At 38.9% G+C, this 27,911-nt stretch overlaps 1 protein-coding gene across 4 annotated transcripts; it reads right to left on the bottom strand.

Annotated features, from left to right (window-relative positions):
- Window positions 1-1,187: 1,187 nt before the first annotated feature.
- Window positions 1,188-27,911, bottom strand: TANGO2 (transport and golgi organization 2 homolog). Of its 4 annotated transcripts, XM_079322307.1 has the most exons (10): window positions 24,598-24,735; window positions 19,755-19,876; window positions 15,639-15,727; window positions 15,335-15,454; window positions 14,216-14,330; window positions 8,366-8,436; window positions 6,913-7,066; window positions 5,105-5,209; window positions 3,254-3,392; window positions 1,188-2,044 (listed from the first exon to the last, which is right to left on the bottom strand). In XM_079322307.1, exons 2-9 carry the CDS (start codon window positions 19,808-19,810, stop codon window positions 3,272-3,274), a joined length of 831 nt encoding a protein of 276 aa, XP_079178433.1. In that variant the 5' UTR covers window positions 19,811-19,876; window positions 24,598-24,735; the 3' UTR covers window positions 1,188-2,044; window positions 3,254-3,271. The 4 variants fall into 4 exon arrangements, with proteins under 4 accessions (XP_079178433.1, XP_079178432.1, XP_079178431.1 ...); XM_079322306.1 differs by lacking the exons at window positions 1,188-2,044; window positions 24,598-24,735 and adding an exon at window positions 27,652-27,911 and having other exon boundaries at window positions 2,545-3,392; XM_079322305.1 differs by lacking the exon at window positions 1,188-2,044 and having other exon boundaries at window positions 2,545-3,392.

The raw sequence follows: 27,911 nt of genomic DNA, 5'->3' as shown, positions 1-27,911 counted from the left end.
CTTTCTAGTACAAAGACACAAAAATTCAATGTGCATCAGCAGAGATACTGATTTTTTCCTCATTCACATTTTGTATGACTAATACATTGTAATTGTTCAGTTATCCCGCTCAGTATTATAATATTTACTATTTCTCCCTCATCTGTGATCCTAAATTCAGTGCTTATGTCTTGTTTTAAAAGATATGATAAATTTGAGCATTTTTCTCATTCAGCTTCTATGTTTTTGATAAACAAAGTTATAGAGATTATATAGATATATATGAAATATATTCAACATTTCTTCACTCTGTTCAACTTAACCTGCATTTCCCAGGGTGAGTCATACTGATGGGTTTTGTAATTCTCACAGTTCATGCCTCTCCAGCTGATTGCAGTACTGATTCTATCTTCACCAAGTCAAGACTATTTCCTAGATCCTCAGAAGCTATCAACAAGACTTCTCTGCAGAAAATTAATCAGATGAAGGACATCAGCCATGTCCTGTTACATCAATCTGAATGAAATAAAACTAACTCTTAGTAGCTAATATTCCATATAAACAGGGATACTTGCTAAGCCATAAATGTGCATTAAGTTCTACAGGCTACAATTGAAATGTAAGATACTTTAATTATTGCCTTATTATTGCTTAGTATTTCATAGAATCATTTCAAAACTACTTATTTCCTTATGATATTATGAAAACCGTGTTCCAAGTCTTATCAATATTTTGTCTTAATTATTTAGTTTGGTGTATTTCCTTTGTAACAACAAACATCAATTAAGCTTTGAACATAGTGAGGACCTCCAAAGGTCCAACTCCTCCTCTGCCCTGCTCAGGTGTGCTTCATTAAGCTGCTACAAGGGAGATGAGACAATTCCATCTCCACTGCAGGGGCCACTAAAGCAGAACATTAATGAAGCCACTTCTCAGTGTAACAGGAGAGTCTCAGGTTTGCCAAAGATCCAGACTTTTTCCTACACTGAACCTGGATTCCCATTCTCCAGCAGCATTTTGTGAGGCTCCACTTTTCCCTAAGGAAGCATTGATTTTGCTCTTTCCCACCTTTCAAATATTTTCCAACTTCTTACCTGTATAAGACAACCATGCAATAGCACAGAATTAGGAAACACCCACAACATAACACAAAAACCCCAGAAAAAACACAGCACTCTTCAAATGGGATTAAGTATCAGAAGTAGAACTTAAATTACAACTCCTTCATTATTAATATGGCATTAAAGATTTTACTTCATTGTATCACACCAAGTTACATGCAAATGAACAAAAAACGTGCAAAAATGCAGAATCTACTAATGTCAATAAAGACTGGTCACCAGCTTGACTTTATTCCAATTCTAGTTTTGAACACACATGTAAACAACAATTACAATACAATTTTAAGCAAAAAAACCATAACTGAGGTCTTACACAGTTTAAAATTTCTTCCACTACCATTCCAATAGAAAAAAAATCAGGAAACAAAAATCTTTTGCAAATGTATGACTTTGAAGAGACGATATATAAGCAAAAAAATGCTATGCAATAGTTTCCTATATATACTTTTTTCCTTTATATCCTTTAAAACTGGTATTTAAAATTCCCTTTTATTATTAAAAATACTTTTATAAAAATAAAACACTTTCTTTGTTAACTGTAGGTACAGTCTCCTTCTTCCAGTGGATTCATTGCAACTCTAATTTCCAGAGTAGATCATGCACTTCACAAATACTTATCACTTCTATGGACAGGCACCACCTGCTGATATCTGCACAGCAGTCCTGATCCTTCAGTTTCCACTGAAGCCAATGACAAAACTCTCACAAGCTTCCAAAGAAGTTAAAAAATCTCACTTAAATAGCTATTCTGATATGACAAAGTAATTCCAAGGTTTGGGCTCTTTCCTGTTTCCTCCATTACACACATACACATGTGAAAATGCCCAAACACACCAGCTTGAGCACAGAAACACAGCTGCACATCTTCCAAAGAGTATCAAAAATCTGGCTACTTTGCAATAATTAATTCAAATCAGAGGCTTGTGAAAATACAGTCAGAATACCTAAAGGGAAAAAAAAAAATAGTGATAATCCACTACTAACCTAATATTCAGTATTCAAAATAAGTCAAAACAGAATACGAATAGAAACAAAAATAGCTCAGGGTTTTTAGATATCTTGATATTAGCTAGAATCTTCCATTACCTACACTGGTACTGAATAATTGAAAAAAGCATGCATTTAAATAGCTTTTTAATTCACAGGTGTTAGAACATAGGAAGTACCTCTTAATACCCAACTTTTTCAGCAATGTAAGACTGCAACAGTGTCACCTTACAACACATAGCTATTTTTACTAAAAATCCATGAGCAGTCACTCCAGGCTGTAACACATTATACCAATAAAGAAATTAATCCAAAATTTTATATGTACAAAACAGCCAATACATGAAAACCTCATCTTCAGCTTCTGTTTGCAAACAGGTACCTATTCCTTACCTGCTTGCTGGGGAAGAAAATAACAAAAACAATATTGCTAATTAGACTATCAGGAAACAGGATGTCACAGCACAAGTAGTTTTATTAAGGTCAAAGACAAGCAAGTCTGCTCCCATGTTTTTTTCAGTAAAAGTGAAGAGAAACTGAACTAAATTCCATACCTTGATTCTCAGAGCAAGTTTTAGAAATAAGATCTATTGCTGTACTGTCTATACAAAAACAAATGTAAAGAATCCCCCCTCTCTGCCCTCCCCAGGCAGAACATTGCACCATGGAACTGAAAAGCTTAAATGAGACTAAAGCACTTAATACTACCAGGATAACATACATTCATTTAATGCACACTGGCATCAGCTATACAATCTCAACAGCATATGTGGAAGGTAAAGCAAAGTTTGGTAAAACCTTCATGTAGAGCAATAAAAGCAGCAAATATTTCCCCATCTTTAGAACTTTAGAACCAAGTTTAAGTCTACTTATGACATCTTTAAAAAATCCACACCTACAAAAGAGCAATGACTTTGTCTTGGACCATGATGGTCTTGCCCTGAAAGCAGGGTGGTATTAAATAAAATATTTCTGCTTATAAGTTGCTACTTCATGTACAAACAGCATCTTCATCTGGTTTTCTCCAAAGCATTTGTGAGCTTGACAGAGTATGCTACCAGTTTATTTAAACTTTTGCTTTCCTTGCTATTTTTAGCTCATGGAGGTTGGCACAAAACATTTACTAGAGCTTAATGGCTTGTTCTCTCATGGCTATTATTACAAACCATTGATGTGGAAAGTTGTTAACTGTGCAGTTTGAATTCATAGGTGCTTGTTTCCCACTGGCTGACATCAGCATTGATCATGTTGCGCTCGGTGAAGGTGACGCGTCCCTGGCAGTCGATGAGCACCACCGTGTTTGTCCTGCAAAAGCACACAAGGTTACACCTGGGCTCCCTCTAAAACCTTCCAGCCTGCCATCCCTCATTCCCAAAGGTTTTAACCCCCCCCCCTTTTTTTTTTTTTTTCTTTCCTGAGTACATCATCATCACACGAGCAGGGTAGAAATCATCTTGGCAAGTTCAAATGGGCATTTTCAGTCCATTCTGTCACTCCACTGCATTGATTCCCTGCTGCACTTGCAGCACTGACACACAAATCTGCTCATAGCAGACAGTATGGTAAAAGCTTCAACTTAGTACAAAAAACCCCATTCAGAAAGAAGTAACATAAAAATAAGTTTTTCTTCACAGCTTACATGTATCCATGAGGATTGTTCATATCAACAGCACTCTTCATAGCTCTCTTTTCAAATCAATTGTCCATTAAGATTTAAACATTGCTAATTATTATCACAGGACACTGATACATGATCACAGAGAAAGGTTTTCCTCTCTAGGAACATTCCAAAGAAGAAATTTGTCTTCATGAAAAGTAGATGCCAGTTGTGCATCTATTGCATTTTCGCTTGGCTAAGGTGTCATTTCTCTGTGGACACTGCAGTACCCTTCCACAGAGGGACGACTGACTGGGAATTTTTCACCATCCTGATCTGGTGGCCTTTCCCAAGTCACTTCATAGTTGTTCACTCATATAAAAAAGCACTTAATTTCCTCATAAGAAAGTGAGGCCTAGTTAACAACCTCTATTCACTAAGCCCTGTTGCTAAGAGAAAGGTAAGTGTGAGCATACAATTATAGCAGTAGGGAGACTTGAAGTGTGTGCTAATTCACCAACAGAAGGTCAGTATTTCTACCAAGTTATCCCTGTTTCCTTTGAAATGGCTGGACTCCAATCTGTGAAGCAAGGGGAGGAAGGTGCTTTGTTACCATATTAAGTCTTCATTATCCTATATTAAAAATGTTCTTTTAATACATTTAAAGAAACCACTGTAAATAGTATCTCTCTCAGAATACCAACTTAAAATGCCTTCAGCAGTGAGCACTCTGCTTATCAACTCCCACCTCTACAGAGGAAATACTATGACTGACCATACCACAGACCAATCTGACAAAATTATTAGTAGACTTTTAGAGTAGCAATTCCCTACTAGCAGCAACAGGGTTCACCAGCAATTTTGTCCCACTGAAGATTAAATGAAGTCAGAGCAGAGTGTGGTCTCAGTAAAAACAGCAGCATCAGTTAGGGGAGACATGGAAATGCAGGTTCTTCTGAACAAGAGCAATAGGTTTTTAATGTATGAAAATTGATCCATTTTACAATGCTATGTCTAAGGAAAACTGATTTAGAAATGCAGATGACACAATTCCTGCTCGTGGAGGAGAAATGTGTTCTGCAGGATCTCTGATAAGATCAAAGTTAGAAGTGCTCAGATCTGCTACTACACTGGGGAACCAGGAGAACTCTATTATCTTGTCTGGGACAAGTTAAATCTGTGCTGTGCTCTCCATCAAAGATGAACCACAGAGGGAGCTTCAAATGCTCTGAAGCAGCAAATCCCAGACTCTCAAATACTGACCAAAGAAACACATCACTGAATTATATCAGATTAATATGTGAAAAAAAAAAAAATTAAAACAGTCACTATAAAACTTGAACTTACACTAGCAGTTTTGATTTGATCACAGACATGCTCTGATCCAGTACACATCTATTTCTGGCTATCCATTTTTTACCTTGTTCCGTAACCGGGGCAGCGAACGCACACGGCTGCATACTGGTTCAGTATGGGACGGATATAGTCCTTCCCCTGGTCTTCAATTGCAGGGTCTGGTAATTGACTGAAAAAAGTAGGAAAGTAGTTTAAAAAAAAAAAATTTTTTTTCCATATTAACACATTTATCCCTTTTGATCTGGAAGGAGTTCCAGGACATCCCTGAGATCACAATCAAAGGCAGGGCTGAAGCAGAGGAGAGGGTGTAAAGGATAAAAAACCATCAGGAAAGAATGGAATTCCATGATTAAACCAAATGCTGTACCCACTAAATTCCTGTAATATGCACACACAAAGAGATCACAAAGTAATATGAAACAGGATATTCTAAGAAAGTTCAAAGCTAGTGCATATCCACATGTTCATATTTATTATGAAAAGATCATTTCATCTTGAAGTGTGATTTGGAAAGATTACAGGCTTAGTTTTAAATATTGCTTTTTGTAAGTAAATATGTTCCTTTTATAATCAGATGGTTTCAGATGAGATCAAATGGAATTACTGAACATTAAGGGAAGATCATTTGACTATATTGTATCTTATACCTTTGTCTTTTTACTAGTAGAAAGTATAAAGTCTAACAATTGTTTTTTAAATCATTTGATGTGATAGCAGATGAAAAAAGCTATTAAGACATCTTAGCAGACTCCTCAATTACTACTCATTGCTCAGATGTCTGAGTTCTTATATAAAACTTTATTTTGAACCACTGAAGAATGCCATATTCATGAATGCTGGCACTAAAATTTGCTGTTAACTTTGGGAAATTGGATTTACACACCAGAAACAGCTTTGCTTCAACTCTAATCAGTTCCCAGACAAATATCAAGGTGAACATGAAAGTTACCTTGATGGTGAGCAAAGATATGAATTTAGACCACAGCACCTCCTGTACCCTACTCCATCTCTGCACACTGAAATGGGATCACTTCCTTTCCTTCTGAACATCCAGCTGATGGGCTCAGGTTCACTGTGCAATCAGTTGTGAGTGCAGGAACCTTCCTGACATCTCAAATTCATCTCTTGGGGACTTCCTTGACTGAAACTTCCTTGATGGAATTCCTACAGCTGAATTGTACTAACACTTCCTTATCTCCTTCCCCCATTTAGCCTGAAACAACTGCACTTTTGATGAAGTGGTGCTTGAAGTGTTGCTTCCCCACTCTCCCTCTACACTCTGAGCAGCAATACAGAACAGTAACACCTATTTGCACAAACCTGCTCACCCTCTGTGAGGTCCTGGCAGAGGTTACCCAGAGAAGCTGTGGGTGCCCCACCCCTGAAAGTGTTCAAAGCCAGTCTGGATGCATCTCTGAGCAACCTGAGCTACTGGACAGTGTCCCTGTCCATGACAGATGTTGGCACCAGAAGATCTTTAAGGTCCCTTCTCATCCAAATAATTTTATGATCTATGTAAGTAAGTGCTTTCTTTAAGTGCAGTAAGAAAACTCTGTGAGCCTTCAAAAAGCTGACAGCAAGCAGCTTGCACATCCCTAGTCATGCACTCATTGCCCTTACTAAGAGAAGTGCAATCTTTATAAAAAAAAGGGCACAGTTGAACAGTGCACACCTGATGAGGTCTAAGATTCCAGTAGCCTTAATTGTGTCTCCTGCTTAAAAATCAATACTGCTGAAAGTCAAGCTCTGTAAGAGCACTACTTTCAATTAATATCAAGGTAAAGTGCTTTTTCCCTTCAAAACAGTTTCTGTATGCATTTTCAAAAATTAGTCATATTGTATTTGAGTAAATTTTAGCTATCATTTTCTTACGGCTCTTGATTATTCATCACTGTAAGAAGCTCCTTCACCAAGTCTTCTTTGGTAAGCTCTTCACTTCTCTTGACCACTTCTGTGAAAAGCTGCTTCCCATACTGAAGTTTCTTCCATGGTGTATCCAACAAAGAATTACTCAATCCATATATTCCTGCACAGATACACACACACAAAAGCCCAGTTTAATTGGAAACTGCATTCTGGTGATTTCAGCTGTCATTACAGATTTAAAAAAAATTAATAAAGTCTAAGTGACTCCCCAGCTCATCTTTACCTGCAGGTGTGCCATAAACACACAAGCCCCATTACTGGACAGAAGAATACAGCAGGCTCCCATCTTATGCTGGGCTGTGCTTAAACACTCCCCTGTGCTAATGCTCAGCACTTGATTTTAGTTGTCCTCTAATTCATATTTACAGCAGTTAGTTTAAATTCCTAGTTTACTAAACCATGAAGGCACAACAGAATTTTATAATTTCTGCAATCTAGTTTTGTCCAGTGTATGGATAATAATCACAAGGTATCTTGGGATTTGATTTTACTCTTGAAAAACACTTAAAAACAACATTGGATGACAAGAAGGACCCTTCTCTCACCACAATCCAGACAAGAGAGATTACCAAACATCCTTTCCTCCTAAAGGCAGCCATGTACACAAAAGTCTGCTGTCTAAGCACAGGAACCAGGATCATTTTTGGTACAGTCTGCAGATACCTAGAATTTGTGACTCTATTACAATGGCCAGATTTTAAAAAAATTCTGTGTTAAAACCTGTTTTATGTTTGTAGCTGTACAAAATCTAACAGTTGTTTCCAAGAATTTATGCTGTAATTTCTACAGTAACAATTTGCCTACTGGGCAGCCACATTTTGACTATTAACCCAAGCTGGCAAAGTAATCTGCCATCAACTGTTACCAACCAGCTACACTGCTTAGAGCCTTCCATGTGTCCTGGTTCCATTTAAACTACCTTTTTGATGGTGACTTCTGGAGCACTGCTCTCTGTAGCCAGCAAGTAAAGAGCTAGATTTAAAATATTTTTAAATAAACCTACCTGATAAGACAGATTTATTTTTTTTTAAAGCCAGCTCTGTCCCTTGGGGAGCACAGTCATATGGTGACCTTCAAACTGCTGGATAAGGGAGTTAGGGTAAGATCCTTTGAAAATTCCATTTCTCAAGACAGACTTCTGTCCTTCTGCCATAGTTACCTAAGCAGTATCCCACTAATTGCACTGCAGGTGGGTACACTGACATGGATAGAAACTTTTAATGAACTATTGATTCTTTACTGCAAGTTATTTATGATTTCAAGGACATTTAATATTATTTTCTTTTAAAGAATGCAAAGAAAAAGTAAATGAAGACAATGCTTAAGTAGCTAAATTACTAGAACAATACACAGCTACATAAGAAAAGGGAATATTTAGACCTTTCTGAAGAAAACCTACCAGCATTTAGGAAAACAGGTTCTGGTTCTCCTTTGTTTCCATAGTAGCAAATTACATCTCCTTTGGTGGTACTGAAAAATATAAATACAAATTTCTCCTTGAAAAGCCATCAGCTTCTATATTTGATTATGCTTTAATTTCATGCAATCTCTGAGCACAGTAAGATGCTTCTCCCACTGTTACTCCTATGATACTAGACTTGGATGAGTTTTATTACTTTCCTCCTTTCAAAACACAGTATTAGCTGCACCATTGTCAAGAAGTACCATTATTATTTTTAAACATAACAGCAATAAAATTCAGTAAAATCCCATAACTTCTGCATGGAAGTAGCCAGGCTTAATGACAAAAACCTGTATGGTTTTGATTCACTGGAGATTTACTTGCTTAGGAGAAGGGGACATGTGAAAACAAAGCAACTGTCCATCACAGCAAGTACCCTTTTCCCCATCACCTCTTGAATCCTTCCTGCATTCTAAGGCACTGACAGCTGTGGGCCACTTTAGATGGCAGAAGTGTATTTTAGGCCCACTTTCAGCAATGCTGCAGGACATAGTTGGGTTCTTTGTGCATTTCTTGGGTGTTTTCAGAGCACTGTAGTCACTGAATCTCTCTGACTGTAGGCACTGGCTGCAGCACTCACTCTCTCCTGTGCACACAGTGCAGGGAGGGTCTTGCTCAAGGTTCAGAGACAGCTTCCAACAGCGCAAACAACTTTTATTTGACAGAGATACTATCAGCATATCCAAACAGCAAGGACTTAAATAGTCACACTGATACTGACAACACAAACACCAAACCAACTGATAAGGGAAAAAACAACAGAAAGAAAGTCATCAATAAGCCTTGTGTGTCCTATGGGAAATGGATTGCCATTAGATGGCTCACTCTCAACATCCCTCAATCAGCTGACATGGAATAGTGATTCCTCAGGGTTTTTTTCCAATTTGCCAGAATACAGCAATGAGATCTAATTCTGTATTTCCCCTTAGTGATTTATTTGCTCACAGTTACTAACAAACACATTCTGACCATAGTTCAATTTTTAATTTGTCTCCCAAGCTCCAGCTCCTTAGACAGCAGATAGATATTCCAAATGGAAAAAAAAAAACCCACAACAAACAAACAAAAAACAACCCCAAATACAAAACTTGCAGTTAAGATTGAATTTGGATTAAGTAGCATTAAACACAATACAGGAGAGAAGCCATTTCCAACTCCTCATTTTTTTCCTAAGATAAAAGGGTATCTCTGCACTGATGCAAATCAGAGTATATAGAATGCAATCTCATTAATGATGTACTGGAACTTAAATTGCTCTGCATAACTTAGCATCCGCTTCTCAAACCTTAATAAGAAGCAAAGCAGTCTTGATTTAGCTGTTTATATTCTTCTTGAAAAGCCATTATGAAAGTGTCCTTTGCAAGACAGCCAAATGAAGAAGGAAATATTAACTTATTAATTATAGAAGTCGGAGGAGTCAAGAAGAGAAAGACAAAAAAAGCCCACATAAAGCAAAAATAGAAGTGCCTTTCTCTGTGCACTGCTCTTCCTCCTTCTAAAACCATAAGAGCTTTCTGATACCACACAGAAAGATGATCAGGTTTTTTAGCACAGGCAGAAGACAGCAATCATATCAAGCATATTGTGTACTCTGTTTTTATGCTAAATATCATATAAGAAGACCTCAGTTGCTCAATTCACAATTTATCAACTGTTAAAAGAAATGTGTAATTTTTCTGAACTTTCCTCTAGTGGCTTAAAAAACATTTATTTTCCTTATCTTTTTCTTCGCATCCTTAAGATCCTTGTTCAAATTTATTTATGTTGATGTCAAGACTTACTGACCACCTGAACTCTCCACAGACAACAGCCCACCTAGAATTTTTTTTTAGTTAAGACATCAGAAATCACAAACTATTGTAGTGCTGCATTAACTACTCTTCAAATTCCTGCTGTAGGTGGTCTGTGAAGAGAAAAGATCAAAGCAATTGTTATAACCTGAAGTCTCATAAGACAGTGTTAGATGGAAAGGTGAACAAATGGCACAAGGAAGCCCTGAAACACAGCTGCAAGACAAGGCCTCTCATAGATGAGACTGCATGGTAAGTAAGCTGGCACTGCTGACTTCCTTTAGAATTGCTTTTCACATGAAAGAATATAATCCTCTAGCATCTCTTCCAAGATTTCTGTCACTGACAAATTCAGTAACAAGATCCCCTGGAGTTTATCAAGAAGGCAGGGAATGCATACAAACTGCAGGGTCACTAATTCAGGACATCTGTATTTTATGGCATGCACACTCCCCCAGATGAATGTTTTCACTTACCTCCACTGCTGCACTGCTGCTGCCTTCTGTCAAAGAAGACTAAAGCCTCCCAAGATACTTCTGAAATAGGGATACTTTCAAAATTTAGTTCACTGTGCCAGTCAGCTACTCTTTCTTTTATCATTTGGCTCTACCTATTCCCTTCCTACTGTTTACAAGTACTCAGTACTGAACATCAAAGCAGAAGTCAAGATGAAAAAAAAAATCACTCTAAGCTTGATCACAGCAATAGCCTCAAAACCCTGGCCTATCTTCAAGATTCTCTTCCCTCCCAGCCTTACAAGTATAGATGCCAATTTCACTGAAGAAGTAATGAAGGCATCATTAAAGTGATGACAATAGGACCCAATAGACATTTTTAAATCCCAGCCATAGCTGACAGCGGAAAGAAACTAAAATTATGCTCTTAGCTACATCATTCTGTCAAAAAATGTAAGCAATAATAAATGTTCTAGGAAATATTCTATGCAGCACAACTCTCAGTAGTAACAGAAGCTTCACAGCAGCATGAAAGCCATACAGAGTTTGCCACATCACTTCCTAATGCTGATGAAACATAAGCAATGTCCTTCTGCACTCCTGTCCTGCTTCAACTTCAAGGTGGCTCCAAGTCCTGTCCAACAAAAACTCAGAACAAAAGAAAAAGGAAAGAAGTAGTGAGGCAGTAAAGCTGCACAGTGTGGTTATCACCAAGTGATCACTCCCCTGGGCACTGAGCTCTACTCTGCTACAGACAAAGACACTGGATTCTTTTATGAATAACCTGTGCATGCATTTTTTGTGCAAGGACAAAAGTTGAAAATGGCAGCAACACTGAAATGCTATACAACACTGAAATGCTGTACAGTGGTTTCCAATAAGTAGTATGGTTCACAGATTTATTTTCTTTTTTTGAATGTTCATGAGCTAATCAGACAACTCTTTCCATTCTGAAGCTAAAAATAAGCAAACACCAAACCATCAACTATAAAGCTCAAACACGTACCACCTACTGTCAAATAAAATGGTGAAAAGAATTCTCCTGGATACTCACAGCATACAAAGTCTGCCTTAAAACACTACTCTGATTTTGGTGTCAGTGTCTAAACATTTCTTTGGCACTGTCCTAATAGTTTGGGCCAGGCAGAAGATCAGAACAGAGGAAGCATTTTGACATTGGACTGTCCATCCATCCACTGGAAATGACTCAAGATCTATGGAGAAGTACCTCATTTTCATGAGGGAGCCACAGGAAGCAAGACAGGTGTACTCTGCAAAAGGTGATACTGAATTAGGACAGTGCATGAGAAGAAAAGGAAATGAGCTTATGGAGCAATCCCAGGGACTTGACCACCCATGCTCTTTTCACACCAGCACTCTGACCCCATCTCACTTTGAAAAGGCACCTAAATCCAATCTCTGGAGAGCAATCAAATGCTTCCCAACCAGCCAGGTCATGGTAGCCATGCTGAATGAGAGCCTGCAGATGATGGTATAGTTCACTACATTTTCCCTGCAGAGATTGAAAACTGGCTGTGAAAAGCAGAAAAGCTCACCCAAAAGGCATTTTTCTGCAATCCCATCCAGCTGACTTGTTTGTAAGGGACAATTTGTCTATTCATCATGGAGAGTGATTCACTCCTGTTACACAGGGACCTCATTGCACATAAACTATATGGGTTCTAACTGACAGCCTGTCAGAGACTCTACACTTGCTGGGTGGGTGACAAGAAGCTGACAATTTGTCCTTCAGGGACAGTCTGTATTACACACTTGGCAGCAAAGAACACAAGTGAGATGCTGCCACAACAGCCCTGACACAAGCTGAAGTACCCATGAAAATCTAAGTAACTGTAGCAGTAGATTTTTGGACATATACACAGGTTTTCCCCAGGACAGAAATGAACTCCTGATCCTCAACAGAAGCAGCTCACTGCCTTCAGGCATTACCACAAATGGAGAAAGAAGGAAAACCCCTTTGAATGTCAAGCAGGTATTTACTTAGAGACCAGTCCAGCCTCTGATAACCTTGCTCCTTTCCAGTCAGACTTACAGACAGTCAAAATGAGAGGAGTGGGAACACTGTCTTCCTAGAAGCCAATTTTGCAGCTCCACAAGATTCCAAACAGACAGACACTGTTTGCCACATGCTATAAATCAACATAAAAGTATGTTTAGCATAACTGAATAAATATTCATGACTCTCATACTCAGCAGGTACACTCAGATGATAAACTGAAAAATCAGAAAAATAAAAGTAGTAAGTAATTTTCTTAAAACAAGAAATCAATAGTGTTTAAATTGACATAAAGAGATGCCACAGAGTAAACAGATTATTACAATAAAAGTGTCAAAACCCATGCACGTTAAAAATAAGAGTCCCACTAAGCTGTAGAAAGTCTCTGGTGAGACTATAAAGGAGAGAGCAAAAAGATCAAAAAACAGCCAACCCTCCAACTGCCTGGCCATCTTCTGGGTTGAATTTCTGAAAACATAACCTATATGTTTATTTCTAAGCAGGCATATGATTAGAATGTTTATTTCAGTATGTTTACTTCAAGCAGAAATACACTCATGGTATCTTCACAGAACCGACTGGTAAGTCTGAGCCACCAGCTGAAGGTGGTCTAATACAGAAAGGGAAAAATGTAAACACAAGGCCAGTTAGTCAGAGGGTGCTAGGAATTATGTCCACTGAAAACAGTAAACACTCTGGCCTCCTGCTTTAAGTGCATTCCCAGAAGCATGCAGAAAGGCTGAGTGGGAAAAGGCTCTGCACCATCAGGTTGTCTAGTAAGATTAATGCTTCTGCACCAAGTGTGCCAAAGCAGCAGTGTGCCCCTGGTCATGCAGTGTGCATCCAACTGGGAACTGACACAGGGCCTGGACATGCCTTAGCTCTGGATTTCCATTCTTCTCCACCAGGCAGAATGCAAAGGAAAATCAGCAGATGTACTTGGGCATAGACACAGGCACAAGCAGTGAAAAGATTGTGCTAACCCATGCTGATTATAATCAAGTATCCAATATCCCTTCTCAGCTACAGAAACTTTAAGTTAATGTTTCCTTCTCTTGTGCTGATTTTTAATGTTTCAGGAAAGATTAATGACAGACACTCTGACAGGAATAATGGCTTGAAAGCTTTCAGCTGTTCTAATCCTGCTGCAGCATGTCAACTCTCAGAGAAATAAGGTGTCTGAGAAACTATGAGCCAAGGTTTTGTTTTCTCAAAATACAAGCCCCAGAGCCTTCAGAGGGTAAAGACTGGCTACAGCCTATCAGGGAGTTGCAAGAAGTTTTGTGGGAAGCAATGGTTAGAATACAAGATAGCCCTCCAGTGCTTGGAAGATAAACAATAACAAAGGAAAGGAAGACTACAATAAAATTGGGCCTTGCAAGCCAATTAGCAAAAAACGTGAGCTTTAACTTTAGTTTGTGACAGGCATTTGTATTGTTACACTTCAGTGCTATGACTTGTACCTACAGCACTGTTATTATCTTTCTTCCTCTGACATTTCAACGATGATGTTTTATAGACTTACTTCAAGTCAGCTGCTAATAAATTAAATCCATTATAAAGATGTCCCTCTTCTGAAACTTTCTTCAAGTAAGAGTAGCTGTCCAGATCTGCAGTCAAGAAGTTTGTTACAAGAGCACCTAAGAAAGAGAAGTACATAGAGCAACCTGTATGTGTGTGCTCACTATTCTGACAGGCCTGGTAAAATAAACAGGAAGATAAAGATTCCTGTTGCCAATAGACTGTAACAGTGGAAGAAAACCCCAAACCACAAAACCAACCCAAATAGCAAACCAACATTTTGAAGTCTTACATCATCGCACCAGGTTCACATTAAGAGCTTGACTTTTACTCTGAAGAATTCAGTCAAAAGCTCTTGGTCAAAAATTCTACAGAATTCACATTTACTAACTACTCTGGACTGGATGCACCTTTCCTTTCCTTCCACCTTAAAAATTCTTTCTTATCTTGCTTCATTTCCCTGATATATGACCCTAAAATGAAATATAAATGACACAATTCATTTGTTTCTCTCTATAACATGTTTTGTCATTGCAATATATTCCCAATTCAGTACCATATGACAGTTACAAACAGACCTATTTTTACTTTAAAAAACCCCACAGATGTGCTGTTTTGAGCATCCCCTTTCAAAGAGGGTTTTTCCTATTATTTCTACTCCTCTAATTTATCAATGGGGAAGAAGAATCTTTTAGGCTAAATCCAGCATAATCCAAGTTACATTCCCTGACACAGTTGTTTCAATATACACTCAAAAAAGTCAACTGTAACCTAAAACTAGCTCAGTGCTTGGCTAGGGCTAGTTGTTCTACCTGTTAATTTGAATTACTTTAAAGAGGAGATGGTGCTGTTGCATTTCTTGTATGAATGAGACTTCAGGCTCTAGGCACTACATCTTGTTTTACTTATGCCTGCTTGATCAAAAAATCATTATCCAAGTCAAGTTCCTCATATATGTACTCAAACTCGTAAGTTCAAAAATTTTGTTTACAGCATATAAACATTCTACTTGTCCATAAAGCTGTGTTAAGAAAATTAGTATTGTAATCATCACTATTTTACTGGAACATCAGGGCTTGTTTGTTCACTTCCCTTTATGTTTTTTATTTCAACTTGTTCATACCTCTTCCTTTTGCATTTTTATTAATATTTGGCTGCATATAGTTTGTCAGGGCTGCCATCTTGCCTTTCTTACTGATTCCCAGCCATGTTCCACCTTCTTTTCCCTCTTCCATATCCAGACCTAGTGGAATAATTAAGAATTAGGTTATTTAATATATTAAAAATTTCAAACTTACAACGTTTTCCTTAGATGTACAAGGAAGAAGAAAATTTATTATTAGAAAGGCAACACCACCACCCTAATCCAGGCCATGACTCTCTTATAAATTATATTGAAAACACTCAAAACAGCAAGACATACATACCACTAAGGATCTCATTGCTGCTGTCCCAAAACTCGGCTGAGTTGGATGGTCTGTGGTAAAATTCATCCCTATTAGCTGCTAGAATAAGCCTGTAGAACACAAGAGGAAAAGACACTATTACTTACAAATTGGAACTTCACAGTACAGGCAGGCACAGAATCCAATTTTTTCCAGAGCATTAACTCATTTCAAGCATGAAACTACCCTTTATCTCCCATCTCACCTTTATCACTCAGTGTAAAGTTCGACTGACATCTGACAGCAGCTTTCTCTCTCACTCTCATGAGACACTCAGCAAGTCCATCTTGTTGAGTGAATGAAGCAAGTGGTGTTTTCAAAAAATAATACTTACAATAGAAGACACTGAATTAAGATCACATAAGCAATCTCAAGTCCTCAGTGCAAAGTCACAGCTTAATTAAAGAAAATTATTGTTATTTTGAATTTTTTTAAAGTGTTTTTCATTGGTAGAGCATCCTCACCTGAGGAGCAGGTAATGGATTTGGCTGATCCAAGTACAGGTAAAAGACAATTGTGACCCCAGGCAAGTCCTGTGTGGAGGCTCAAAGCAGCAGCAGCAGACAGACCTGCACAGCTCCAGAGCAGCTCCCCAAGTCCTGCTCATCAGTACCCACAACATCACCTGCCTGTATTTCAGCTGAGAGACAGTGAATGCTCCCCCTTCTCTCCAGCTATGTTGCTTAATTTAATTTTAATGAAATGCCATCTTTCAAAAACCTGCAGATTTTCTTAACCAGTTTTCCATAACCTCAGTATCTTCTTCACTGTCAGTTTCTCCTACCAGCTGCATCTCAATTACAGCTGCACAGCAGAAGACAAGTTTGCTACTGGAAACTGAAGACAGACCATACAATTTTAATTCTAATTTTTAGTCACAACACACAAGAATCAATTCCAATGGCATCTCATTACTTTGTTTGGCATTGAGATGTACTTACATTTTCTGCAGGTTTCTGAACTTTCCTGCAAATTTATCTCTTCCCTAATACAGTGTTTTAAAAGAAGACTGTGAGGTACAAGTTGCACATTACAAATACACAGAAAAAGAATCATAATCAACCATAGAGAAACTAGAAAAACCTGACACTTCAATGACATATTTTCTGTAAGGTAAGTGCTTAGTATTTTGCCCAACAAAGATAACATCTGTTGGAAAGCAAAGTGTATGTACATTTTTATCTTTCCAATGCAAATATAATATTGTTCCTTTCAAACTTACATATTTTCTCTTCTTCTAGCTGATTCTAATCTTTGAGCTATAGGCTTTCTGCTCGTTTACCAAATTTCTGTCATCTTACTTCAACATGCTCCATTAAAAAGATGCAGCCTCCTTACACAGATTTTTATTTAAATTAGTATCTCCACTTCTAAAAAATAGTTTGCCTGAAGTGCACTTCTCATCTCCTGAGTTTCAATTATACTTTGCCTTCAACAATTCTTGACATGAAACTACAGCTTGTTTATAGTATCTAAATACTAAAAATAAGTGAAGTCTTTCTTGTGTCACTGAATATTCTCCATCTCAAGTTTAATGCAGACCCCTAAATTTAGCACAAGGCTAGTATACAAGAGCATAATAATAAAAACATATTTATTTGTCTTTTATGAAACATAATTATACTGAAAAGGAGCAATATTAAGTGACCTTCATCTCCTAATAAATTGCAAAAAGCCTATCCAGCTATTTTTATAGCTGAAATAATTCAACTGTATTAGGATTTATGTATTAAGATTTATTTTAATATCGAGAGAAATGAAAACATGAGAAATCATTCCATTAAAGCAATTTCCTACAATGCAATTCAGTTCCAGAAGAGAGGCTGTGATTATAGCTTTGAAGCTTGAAACATTTATTTATTTGTAAGATGCACACAGCACTATTCAGAAAGATGTAAAGGCAGCATATTACCTCTGACAATAATAATGGACTACAGTAAAGTGCTTGTTATGCTGCACTAAACTTTACCACAAACAGGTCTCCAGAGAGAAAACAGAACAAGTTACAAAGGTACAGGCAGATGGATTTGTTAGTGTGTCACAAGAGTGAGCTCTTTGCTTAATTAGAATCTCAAGAAAATTGACCAATATATTAGTCTAGAAGCCAGAGTATACCTGGATGGAAAACTCTCCCAAGAGTTACAGAGGACATGTTTTAGCTTGGCCATTTTCTTCTAGCCAGTGAACTCACTCAATGACAAGCTGTTTGTCTTTTTAACTTTTACTGCCTATTACTGACACCTTCTTTCAGTTAGAAATGCAAATCAGAGAACAGTAAGGAAAGTTTAATTGCCTGCTTTGTGATGGACACAGAAATCATTGTCTGCAGGTACAGGAATCCCCTTTTAGCTGGGAAAACTGTTCCAAGACCTCACCATGAAATAAACAGAGCTACAGCACAGTGATGCTTGGAATGTCAAGAAAAATCATCCTTAGCAAGGACTTGTAGAGAGATGTCTCACTTGGTCCAGTGGCTATAATGCTGCTTGGAATTAGGAGGGCTGGGCACCACTCCCAGCTGGTACTCAGACCTGAGACCCAGAAAGCAAGACAAAGGTGAAAAAAACACAGTAACTATGAAAAAAGAAAGAACTTCAACATTCTCCTGAAAAAAGCAAAAATATTTAGTTATGGTATATTAAGGGAAAAAAAAAAAAAAGACTAAGGTTATGTAACCTATGTTAAAATACAACACCAAGAACACTGTGGCCTGGCATTCATCACCCAAAGAGTGATTTATCTCAGGTACAGAGCAAGGCACTGTTTAACAAAAGATATAGAGAAAGTTAAACACAATTAAATACTCTACAGGTTTCTGAATTTGGGCCAAACATCTCAAAAGTGTTGTCCTGTTTTGACAGTGACAGCAAGTTGCTTTCTGATATAAATTAATAATTTTAATCTTGATGCAATTCTTTATAGCAAGCAAACTGCTCTAAGTTCTACTTTTAAATATTGATCATGGCAGAAAGTTCACTTGGCAAGGAACTGCAGTTTACATACAAAAGATTTTCCCAAGAGGCATCAAATTGATGAATCTGTCTTTTGGAAACTACCAACACAAAGAAAGTCAGATCAAATAAATGGATATATTAATTCAGCACCAGTCACATCATAAACAAAATCCCTTTTTAGGCAGGCTCCAGATGCAGAAAGGAATGCACTCTGTGGACAATTGAGGTTTCAGTTCTTGTTTCCTTTCTTTCTATAGAATGGCATCTGCTTCTTAATACAAGAGGACAAGAAAACAAGTCAGTGAAAGGCACAATGATTTACTGAGCAGACTGACTCTGATGGTTTCTGAATGAATACCAACACTTGTACCCTGCAAAGTAATATGGAACCTATACAGTATGCATAAATACAGAAAGCAATAAACCTTCCTAGTCTGCTTACAGCCTGAAGTGCTGTCTCTTTATTACATACTCCGTGTACTCAAAGATACTGATGTTGAATGTGAAATTATAAAATGACAGGCTACAATGAGAGAGAAAATTATTACTGGATATTTAATACTTTGGAAACTCACTGTATGACAATGAGAAATTCTTATAAACTAACTAGAAGCCTGCAAGCTTATTTTTTCTTCAGTTTTGGGCTAAATATTTTATACATATGAATTAGTTTATTGCCTACAGTTTTAATTGAAAGCAGATTTTGGGGAGGTGTAAGACTAGGACACTTATTAGAAGTTCCTTGACTACAAACTGGAAGGTCTAAAAGTATCTACCACACTGAAATCAGGGAACAGCTACAACTGTGATGCCCAACAAAGAGGATTCCCCTTAGTTTAAATAATAAACTAAGACAATTCCAGACACTGGAGTACAATACTTAAAGGACTTACACAGCACATGACAAATCATCAGCAAAAGGCCCATGATTACAAAGCCCAAGACTCCTGACATAGTCTAAAACCAAAGGATTCTAAAAAGGCTACAGTAACTCCTCCAATAGGGAAATCCATGAAGTTAAATACTATAAAAGCACAACTGAACACACAATACTGATTTGAGTTTGTAATTCACAAACTGGCTACAAAAAGAAACTGTGTAAAATATTGCAGAAGCAAGTCTGTTTTAACTATAACCATCTTACCTATATGCATTTTTTGAAGCTGGTCGTGGGTCAAATTTGAATAGAAGGATGCACATTGAAGAACTGATGTTTAAATCTTGTTTCTTCCACAGAGGCTCAATGCAAGGTCATTCTGGAATAGCCTAAAATGTAAATAAAGATTATCTATTATACTGCAAATTATAAAAAGAGAAACTGGCTGCTGTGCTGAAGCTTAAGAATTGCAATGTACTGACTAATAGCTCACAATAAAATACACAAATAAAATACAACTTTCAAAATAGAATAGTTCTAAAGACTGGTTTACTAACTAAATTCTTTTGGTAGTTCTTTCAATGCTATGCCTGGCTAGTTCAGATTTTTAGGGAAAAAAACTGCATCAGGAAAATACTGACAAGAGTCTTCAGTGCTAGCAATACATGAAAAAAAGACTGTTATGCAATTTTCTGCTCATTACCAATAATGCAGCTTTACTTTTTTTCCTCTCTTAAGTAAGGCAAAATGCCTCTGTTAGAATAAAGGGGAAAATAAGACTCAAACTGTTGCAGAAGCCAGAAAAAGCCTCATTAAAGACACTCACAGACCTGAATATAAAGTCTAATTTAGGCCAAGCTACTATCAGTGCCCAGGAGAGATTATTACTGTTTAGCATTGGGTAAAAAGTCAGGTAGAAACAGAAATACACTGGATATTTTGTGTCCAGAGTTTACATTTTGATGAGGAGTTTCCAGCACTTGTGCTATATTTAAAATTCTGCCCATGCAGATGGAATGACAAATGCACTTCCCATTTCAAAACAACAAGACAGCTTTCAAATATTTTGTGTTGATCCAATTAACATTTTTCTGGTAATAAACTGGAGTTTGATCTTTACTTTTTGTGGTTGCTCAATTATCAGAATGCCACCACCCAATGACACATAACCATTTTTTACTGCTACTGAGAGCTTTTGCCATGCAAGGACTTTCTAGGTAAGTCAAGGGTAGAGGGAGGCAGAATTCAACACCACAACTCTAAGCCCACCTGAGCAACCCAAAGACTGGAAAAACTTCTGTACAAAAAGCAGGACTTCTAACTGTACTTTCAATATATGTAGGAATTAAAGACCAAGAAAGACACTTTCTACATAATTTGTCGTAAGAGATATCAGGAAATGGATCATCTTGACTACATCCACATTACCAAACACAGAACAAGTGCAACATGTATACAGATTTTTTTTAAATTTAACAGCTTGCCCATGGCTCCTGTTAAGTCACAGTTCAGCACTACAACCAACCTGCTCTTGTCACAGCACAAGTTCAGTCTTGCAACCCAATATCCTGTAAAGAGCCTCTTCTGCTGCAGGACATGAAATAACTCAAAAATAGGTGCAACACTCTTGACATGCTTGACAAGAAAATTAGTGCACAAGAGCATGTGTGTGTCTGTATATATATAAATACACCTCAAAGTATTTTAAATTGTTTGCTGACAAGAGGAATTTCCCTCCCAAGTTGAGTCATAATCTATGAGTGAAGAGCACCAATAGCAGAGTTACCCCAACTATGTTGTGTTTAACAGGTTGCACAGTAAGGCACTGAGAAAACTGAATTAAATCACAGTGTTGGCTTTCTTTGCCTCTATCAAGTCAATCCCAAAATAACTGCCTTAGAAACTCATCATAAAATGAAGATGTAGCTAAATGGATTACTTGATAAAAACCTGTTTGCAATTAATCACTCATAAGATCACTATTTTAATAAACAGGTTTCAGGCTCCATTAGCTGATTTATTGAGTTCCCTTCATATAATCAAGTAGGTCCAGCTGTTCATGAGAAGTTACTGGCCAGCATAAAGATTAAACAAAAACTGCCAGCCAGAAAACAGCTGCAAAATAAGTTTGCAATACTCATCACAATTATCCAGAAAGAAAAATATTTTGAACACCTCAATACCTTTCTAGAATCCTCAGTCATTATTATTAGGTACTACTTGCTTTGACAGAACCTTTTTTGTCACCCCATCAACCCTGCTTGACATTATTACAGTTCTTTAAGTTAAATTGATGGTTTTATTAACCCCAAATATCAAACCAGCATTTTTTATTAGGGCCTACTGGCCTTAAGACAAGCATAAATGTTTATAGGTCCTATATAAACAGTCTAGCCCTTTTTTTTATATATTTTTTTTAATGTAGATAGAAGTGTTTAAGCCAGATAAAACAGAGCTATCCCTTAAAATTGCAGCAACACTTAACTGGCAAAGGAGGCAAGCAATGTATTTTTGCACCTTCTTTGATAAAAGCTGACATTGCACCTGCAACACCTGTTGTGGATATTACCCTTAAATTCTTAAAAAGAAGCATACTGTAAGTCAGACCCAAATTTATGATAATTAACAAAACACTAAGAGGAAAAAAACATGAAGGGAAGCTGTCATAGTAAAGGTATGTACATAAACATTCCATCAAAAAGTCTTTATGCAGGTGCCATTCTCTTGAGCTCATACTCACATAAAAGCTGGTGCTCTAACTACCACAGAGATGAGGTGAGCACATTGCACAGAGCTGGAGCAAAGCAGATGTGCTCAACTCAGCCTCCTCACTCATTTGAGTCCCCACACACCAAGGAGAGAAGGTGAAAAAGATTAGACCACCACTGACTTCCACTTGCAACTTGATCCTACAGCAAGTCCAAAGCTAGATCAAAAGCTGATTTTCAAGCCCCGTTTCTGCAGAATATTTGTCTTCAGAACTATCCTTAAAGATGCAGGTGGTGCCATAGTTTAAAAAGTACAAGTAGAAAAGGCTAAGTTGTGGTACATCACTTGCTTTGTGATTTTCTTTTGGAGGAGAATAAAAGCCAGAATAAAGATACTATGCAAAGTGGCATGGTTTACAGGAAGGGAGCAGAAATCCTCTGCTCTAGATTGGAGACAGTGAAGACTGCTCTCTAGATAATGAGCTCTTATAATTTCTAGTTTGCTTATTCCTAGTCAATAAGACAACAGTTAGCAAGGATGACATGATAGCAACAATCTTCTATTTCTGTAATGTTTCTAGTTTGCTGTCCAACTTATGCCTAATACACACAAACCAGCTTGACAAGAACCACAAACATCCTGTAATTAAGCGTTCTGCTCCAAATGGCACCGCTAATTTGGAAATGACATTAAAGTAACTAACATTCTTGTTCTGTGCTACAGTACTTTGTTAGACAGCACAGTGTGTTGTTTTGCTCATTTGAAGGATCTGTTAAAAGCCTGAGTGGATACATGCCAGCATAAGGTAACATTTAGGACTTTCAAGAGACCCAAACATGATAGATTGTGTATGTTCTTTTCATAGGGTTCTACCATCATTTGGTTGATTAGAAGCAATCAGTTCACAATTTGGCATAAAACCGTTTTACCCTTAAGAATTCCCAGTAGCAGGCTTTGAAAAATGAAGCCATTTGTCATGCGTTTCATATTCACAAATGAAGTATCATAAATAACATCTGTCAGTTACCACAGTGATCTCAATTGATTCTCAACTGATCCAAAACTATTGTTTAGGTGCAGTCTAAAACACAGCTAAAAAACATTAGTCACTGGAATCTGCTAGTTCTATGTACTACAACAATAACTCACGGTCAGCAGAGCACAGAACTATTTGACTGTCTCTTTTGAGTATGTCCAAATGAAACTGAGCCTTACCCTCCTCAAATGCCCATAGAAGGGCCATAAACTTGGATGTATTTTCTTGCACTACTGAAATGAGATTTTTTTTAATAGTGAACTTTAAAATCATCAAAAATAAGAGATGCTCGATTAGTTCTTAAAAGTAATCCACTTTTTTCCCCTCAGAGAGAAGTGTCTCTTGGCTGCATTTTTAAAGCATTTTACTGTTTCTTTTTTGCACTTCCCTTGTGTACCATATGCTCCAGCAGCAATACTAATAACTAAAGATGAAGTGGAATAGATGGATCTGTAATTTGATGACTTCCACATTGCTGCCTATGAAGAGCATTTGTAAGTAATCCAGGCTTTGTAACCCTACCAAGGTGAAGAGTCAGTCTTCCCTGCAAGAGACAGCAATGCAAAAGTACAAGACTTACGAAACACAAATAACATGTAGGGTGAATGGCACTCCCAAGTTTAACGGGTTAAATTTATTTTCAGCTGCTTAATTTCTCTCTGGCGTTTTACTAGATTAGGTCCACTGTACAGTTCCCATGAAGAACAAACGCCTGTAAAAATAACCTTTCACCACATGTTTTAGAAACATTTACGAGCATGGAGTAAAACAGCCTTTGCCCCAGTTTCTAAGAGCACGAGTTTCTCCTCAGCCACGGATCTGCAGACCCAGAGCCTTTTGCAGGGCTTAGATAACAGCTGTGGTTTTAGCTTGTACAATTCTTAGGTTTTCTTCAGGGAGGAACCACCAGAAGACATTAGTAGCTTTCACTGTCTACCTGTGACTATTTCTTGACCTCAAAAGGCCACCACATATTAAAACTTTAAAACTACTTTATTACTCTTGGACACTTAAAATTACTCCTGCACGTGACGCAAGCACCAACCAGCCACCACCTACGCAGAAATTTAATGCCATCGCATAAACAAGGAAAACAGGTGTAAACTGACACTTGAAAATATCCCCAGAGGTGCTGCTGGATAAATTTAGGATAAAAACCTTAAGCAAATGGCGCTCGGGAGCAGCACCTTCCTTGGCGCGGAGGGCCGGGGCTGTGGCGGTGGCCAGGAACGGCACCCACAGCCCCCCAAACCAGGAGTCCGTCAGCTCCCGGCTGCCGGTGGCAGCTGAGGCGCCGCCGGGCTGTGTCCGAGCCCGGCCTGCAGGCGCGGTGACCCCCGGCCCCGCACTCCCCCGCTCACTCACCCACGGCCGCCGCACCGCGCGTCCCCCGCGCCGCTTCCGGAGGGCGGCGGGGCCGAGCAGCACCGCCCCTGCGGGGGCCGGGCCCGGCTCCTCCCGCCGGCGCTGCCGGCACCCACACCTTCCCTGTGCCCCTGTGCCCGGGCTCCTCCGGCACCCACACCTTCCCTGTGCCCCTGTGCCCGGGCTCCTCCGGTACCCACGCCTTGGTGCCCCTGTGCCCGGGCTCCTCCGGCACCGACACTTTCCCTGTGCCCAGGGCCCGCCGGCACCGACAGCCCCCCGGTGCCCGGGGCTCTGCACCCCCGGTGTGTGTGAGGGGCCGGTGCGACACCGCCCGCCACCCCCCGTGCATTGGGGAATCATCTCAGTGTTTGAGCTGCTTCTTGGCTGCCTCAGCTTGCTGTCAGCGTATCTGGTTTCAAGCTGAGAAAATCGGGTAGTAAAAAATTTTTTTTCACTGTTAGGGTTGTCAGGCATTGGAACAGATTGCTCAGGGAGGTGACAGAGCCACCATCCTTGGAGGTGTTTAAGATCTGGTAATGCGGTTTAGTGGTTTATAGAGGTTACAGTGGTAATGACGTTGGACTTCAGGATCTTAAAGGTCTCTTCTCGCCTTGCTGATTCTGTGATTCTATGAAGATGTGAGATAATAACATTACATGGCTGATCTGAGCTTCACAGCACTCATACCTCTGAGGACAGATACACCCCAGCTGTTGACAATTTTGGATGTAGCTCCTGCCCCCTAGAACAAGGCGCAGTGTGGGGTGCTGCTCCCCTGACCGCCTTCAGCACAGACTCTCTTCCAGGAAGGCCCCAAAGTCACTGAGCCCTGAGCTTGCACTGGGATGAATTCCAGCCAGGACAGCTTTCCTGAGGATTGAGGAAAACACAACTGACAACATCAGACTTGCTTTCAGTTATTAGCGCAGAACTGATAACCAGACATCTAGTAATTTTACCTAGATCTGCAGGTTTCAGTTGGGATTGGATCTGTGTAAACTTTTTGTCCTACGGAAATATTAATATTTCATTTTTCAAGCAATCTTTATTTCTGACTTTTTTTCATGAGTGGCCATAGAGGGTTTCAGTGGAGCCTGTAAATTACAAAATGTTTTATAGGGAAGCCTGTAAGGAAACACCACAAAAGCCTGGAGTGCTGTTCTAGGTTCTAACACTGACAAACACAATGCACACAAGATGTGAAACAGTAATTAAAATACTTCCCAGGGGTATATGGTGTTAGGTGGCTTACAAGGCAAATACAGAAAATACAGAAGATACAGAAAATCTGAAGACAATTGTCAGCTTTAGCACTGTTCTGGCACATGACATTGAGCAAGTTCATCTCAATGCTTTCCTTCTCCATCATCAACAATGAGATGATCGCATTGACCTTCGCAAGGTCTCTGGAGATCTACTGATGAAAATTACTGGGTGAGTGTATGATCATCATTCTTTGTACTACTGCTTCTGAAACACAGTAATAGATTGCAGTTATTACCTTGAGACATATAAACCTAAAATGCATTTATGCTTTCAGGTACACAGTTGTTATTTAAAGCAGTTATCTGATGACTAAATAGACAAATTATACAAATCTCTGTTACATTGACATTGGTAAAATGCATGCACATTAAATGTAATACATTTTTCTTCTTGGCACTCTGAGTCTCAAAGTATAGACTCATCACTGTGACCAAAGATTGTTTAAGCTTCTATGCTAGATACCCATTTAAAATCATTAAATGATAATCTGCATACCTTCAGCAGCAGTCATGTCTATGGGAAGAAGAAAGTGTCCTTAGGTTTAAAACTTAATGGTATTTTTTACTCTTTTTTTTTTTTTTTTTTTTTTTTTTTGCTAATTTTAATACATATGGGAAGTAAGAATAAGTTCAGAGTTATTTTAAAAGCCTTTTAGGAGGCTGCACAAAATTAGTCCACTGCAAGAATTTGTGAATACTGAATTTGGTGACCATTCTGACTCTTCCTTTTATTCTTGTGTCTACCTTTTGTTCTGTGTAAACCAGCTTGGTTATTGTTGCCCTTTCTAGACGCTGTCCTAGGGGATCAATGTATAGCTCCCATTGTTTGTCAAGCTTGAACAGACTGATCCCAAGCAGGCTCTGACTCTGTATCCACTTTAAAAGGGTGGTACTGTCAGGGCAGAACCTCTCTTGGAGAAAGCTAAAATACAAGCAGAAGCTTAATGAAAAACTTGCAAAATTGTCCCGAGTTGGTTTAAAAAACCAAAAGAGAAATAGTCCTGACATTTATTTAAAGAGTTTGTTCTTCGAGTGCTGGAATGTACATTGTTTGGAATGCATAAAGCACACTTTAGATGGATTAAATATCTTTTCCCTGAGAGGTCTCAAAAAGCAGCTTTAAACACAAGACATCAGGGATTGTGACAGTTTTCTAGAGATGGGTTCTTGCTCAGATCTGGTTTGATATCTCTATCAATTATCTAGATGATGCAGATATTTTTTAGTAAATTTTGTAGCTTAATAAATGAGTGGATAATTCACAACTGGTTATAAAATCATCTGATGTGCCAAATAAGTCATCCCAGTTCAGGAAACTGCATTTTTAATGTCATAAAATGTGAGGAAACGCATCTGAAAATAAAGAATGCAGGGATGGAGCTAGCATGGCAAAAAGTACCTCAAAAAAGAATTTAGTTGTTACTCAGGGTGACCTCTCAGGGTAATAGCGTGGTAAACTGGACTACTCTAACCATTTACTGCATAGAATACAGAATATATAGGAGAGCACGGGGAAGTAACACTGTCTTTGTCCACAGCACAGGGACATTGGACGCTGCACCATTTCTGGCATCCACGGTTAGGGAGGGAGGAAAACCACAGGAAATTATTCAAAGAAGCAACATTAATGACGGGGATAACACGATATAAAACAGGGGCGTAGGAAGCTCTAGCTATTCAGGTTACCAAAGACAAAGCTGAAAGGTGACGATGGCATCGCACAGACCCTGCAAACGGCGAGAAGGTCACGTCAGACAAATCCATGCGGATCGCGTGCCAGCATTACCTGGCTGCGCTGCACCTGACGGGCCCTCTGCCACAGCATGTCAGCCGCCAGCTGGGCCCGCAGCCTCCGGGCGAACAGCTGCGCACGGCAGCGCTCATTCCCGAGCGCAGAAACCCGCCAGGCGGGGCAGGTACCCCTGCGGGGAGGTGACAGAAGGGTCCCTGTCGCTCCTGCTGAGCGCACACCAGCTCCCCGCTGTCCCACACGGGCAGCGCGGCCCCGCGCCCGCTCCCGCCCCGCGCTGCTCCCGCTCCTCCGGC

This window comes from Erithacus rubecula (assembly GCF_903797595.1).
Source record: "Erithacus rubecula genome assembly, chromosome: 19".
NCBI lineage: Eukaryota > Metazoa > Chordata > Aves > Passeriformes > Muscicapidae > Erithacus > Erithacus rubecula.
This window is presented reverse-complemented; position numbering and strand designations above follow the sequence as displayed.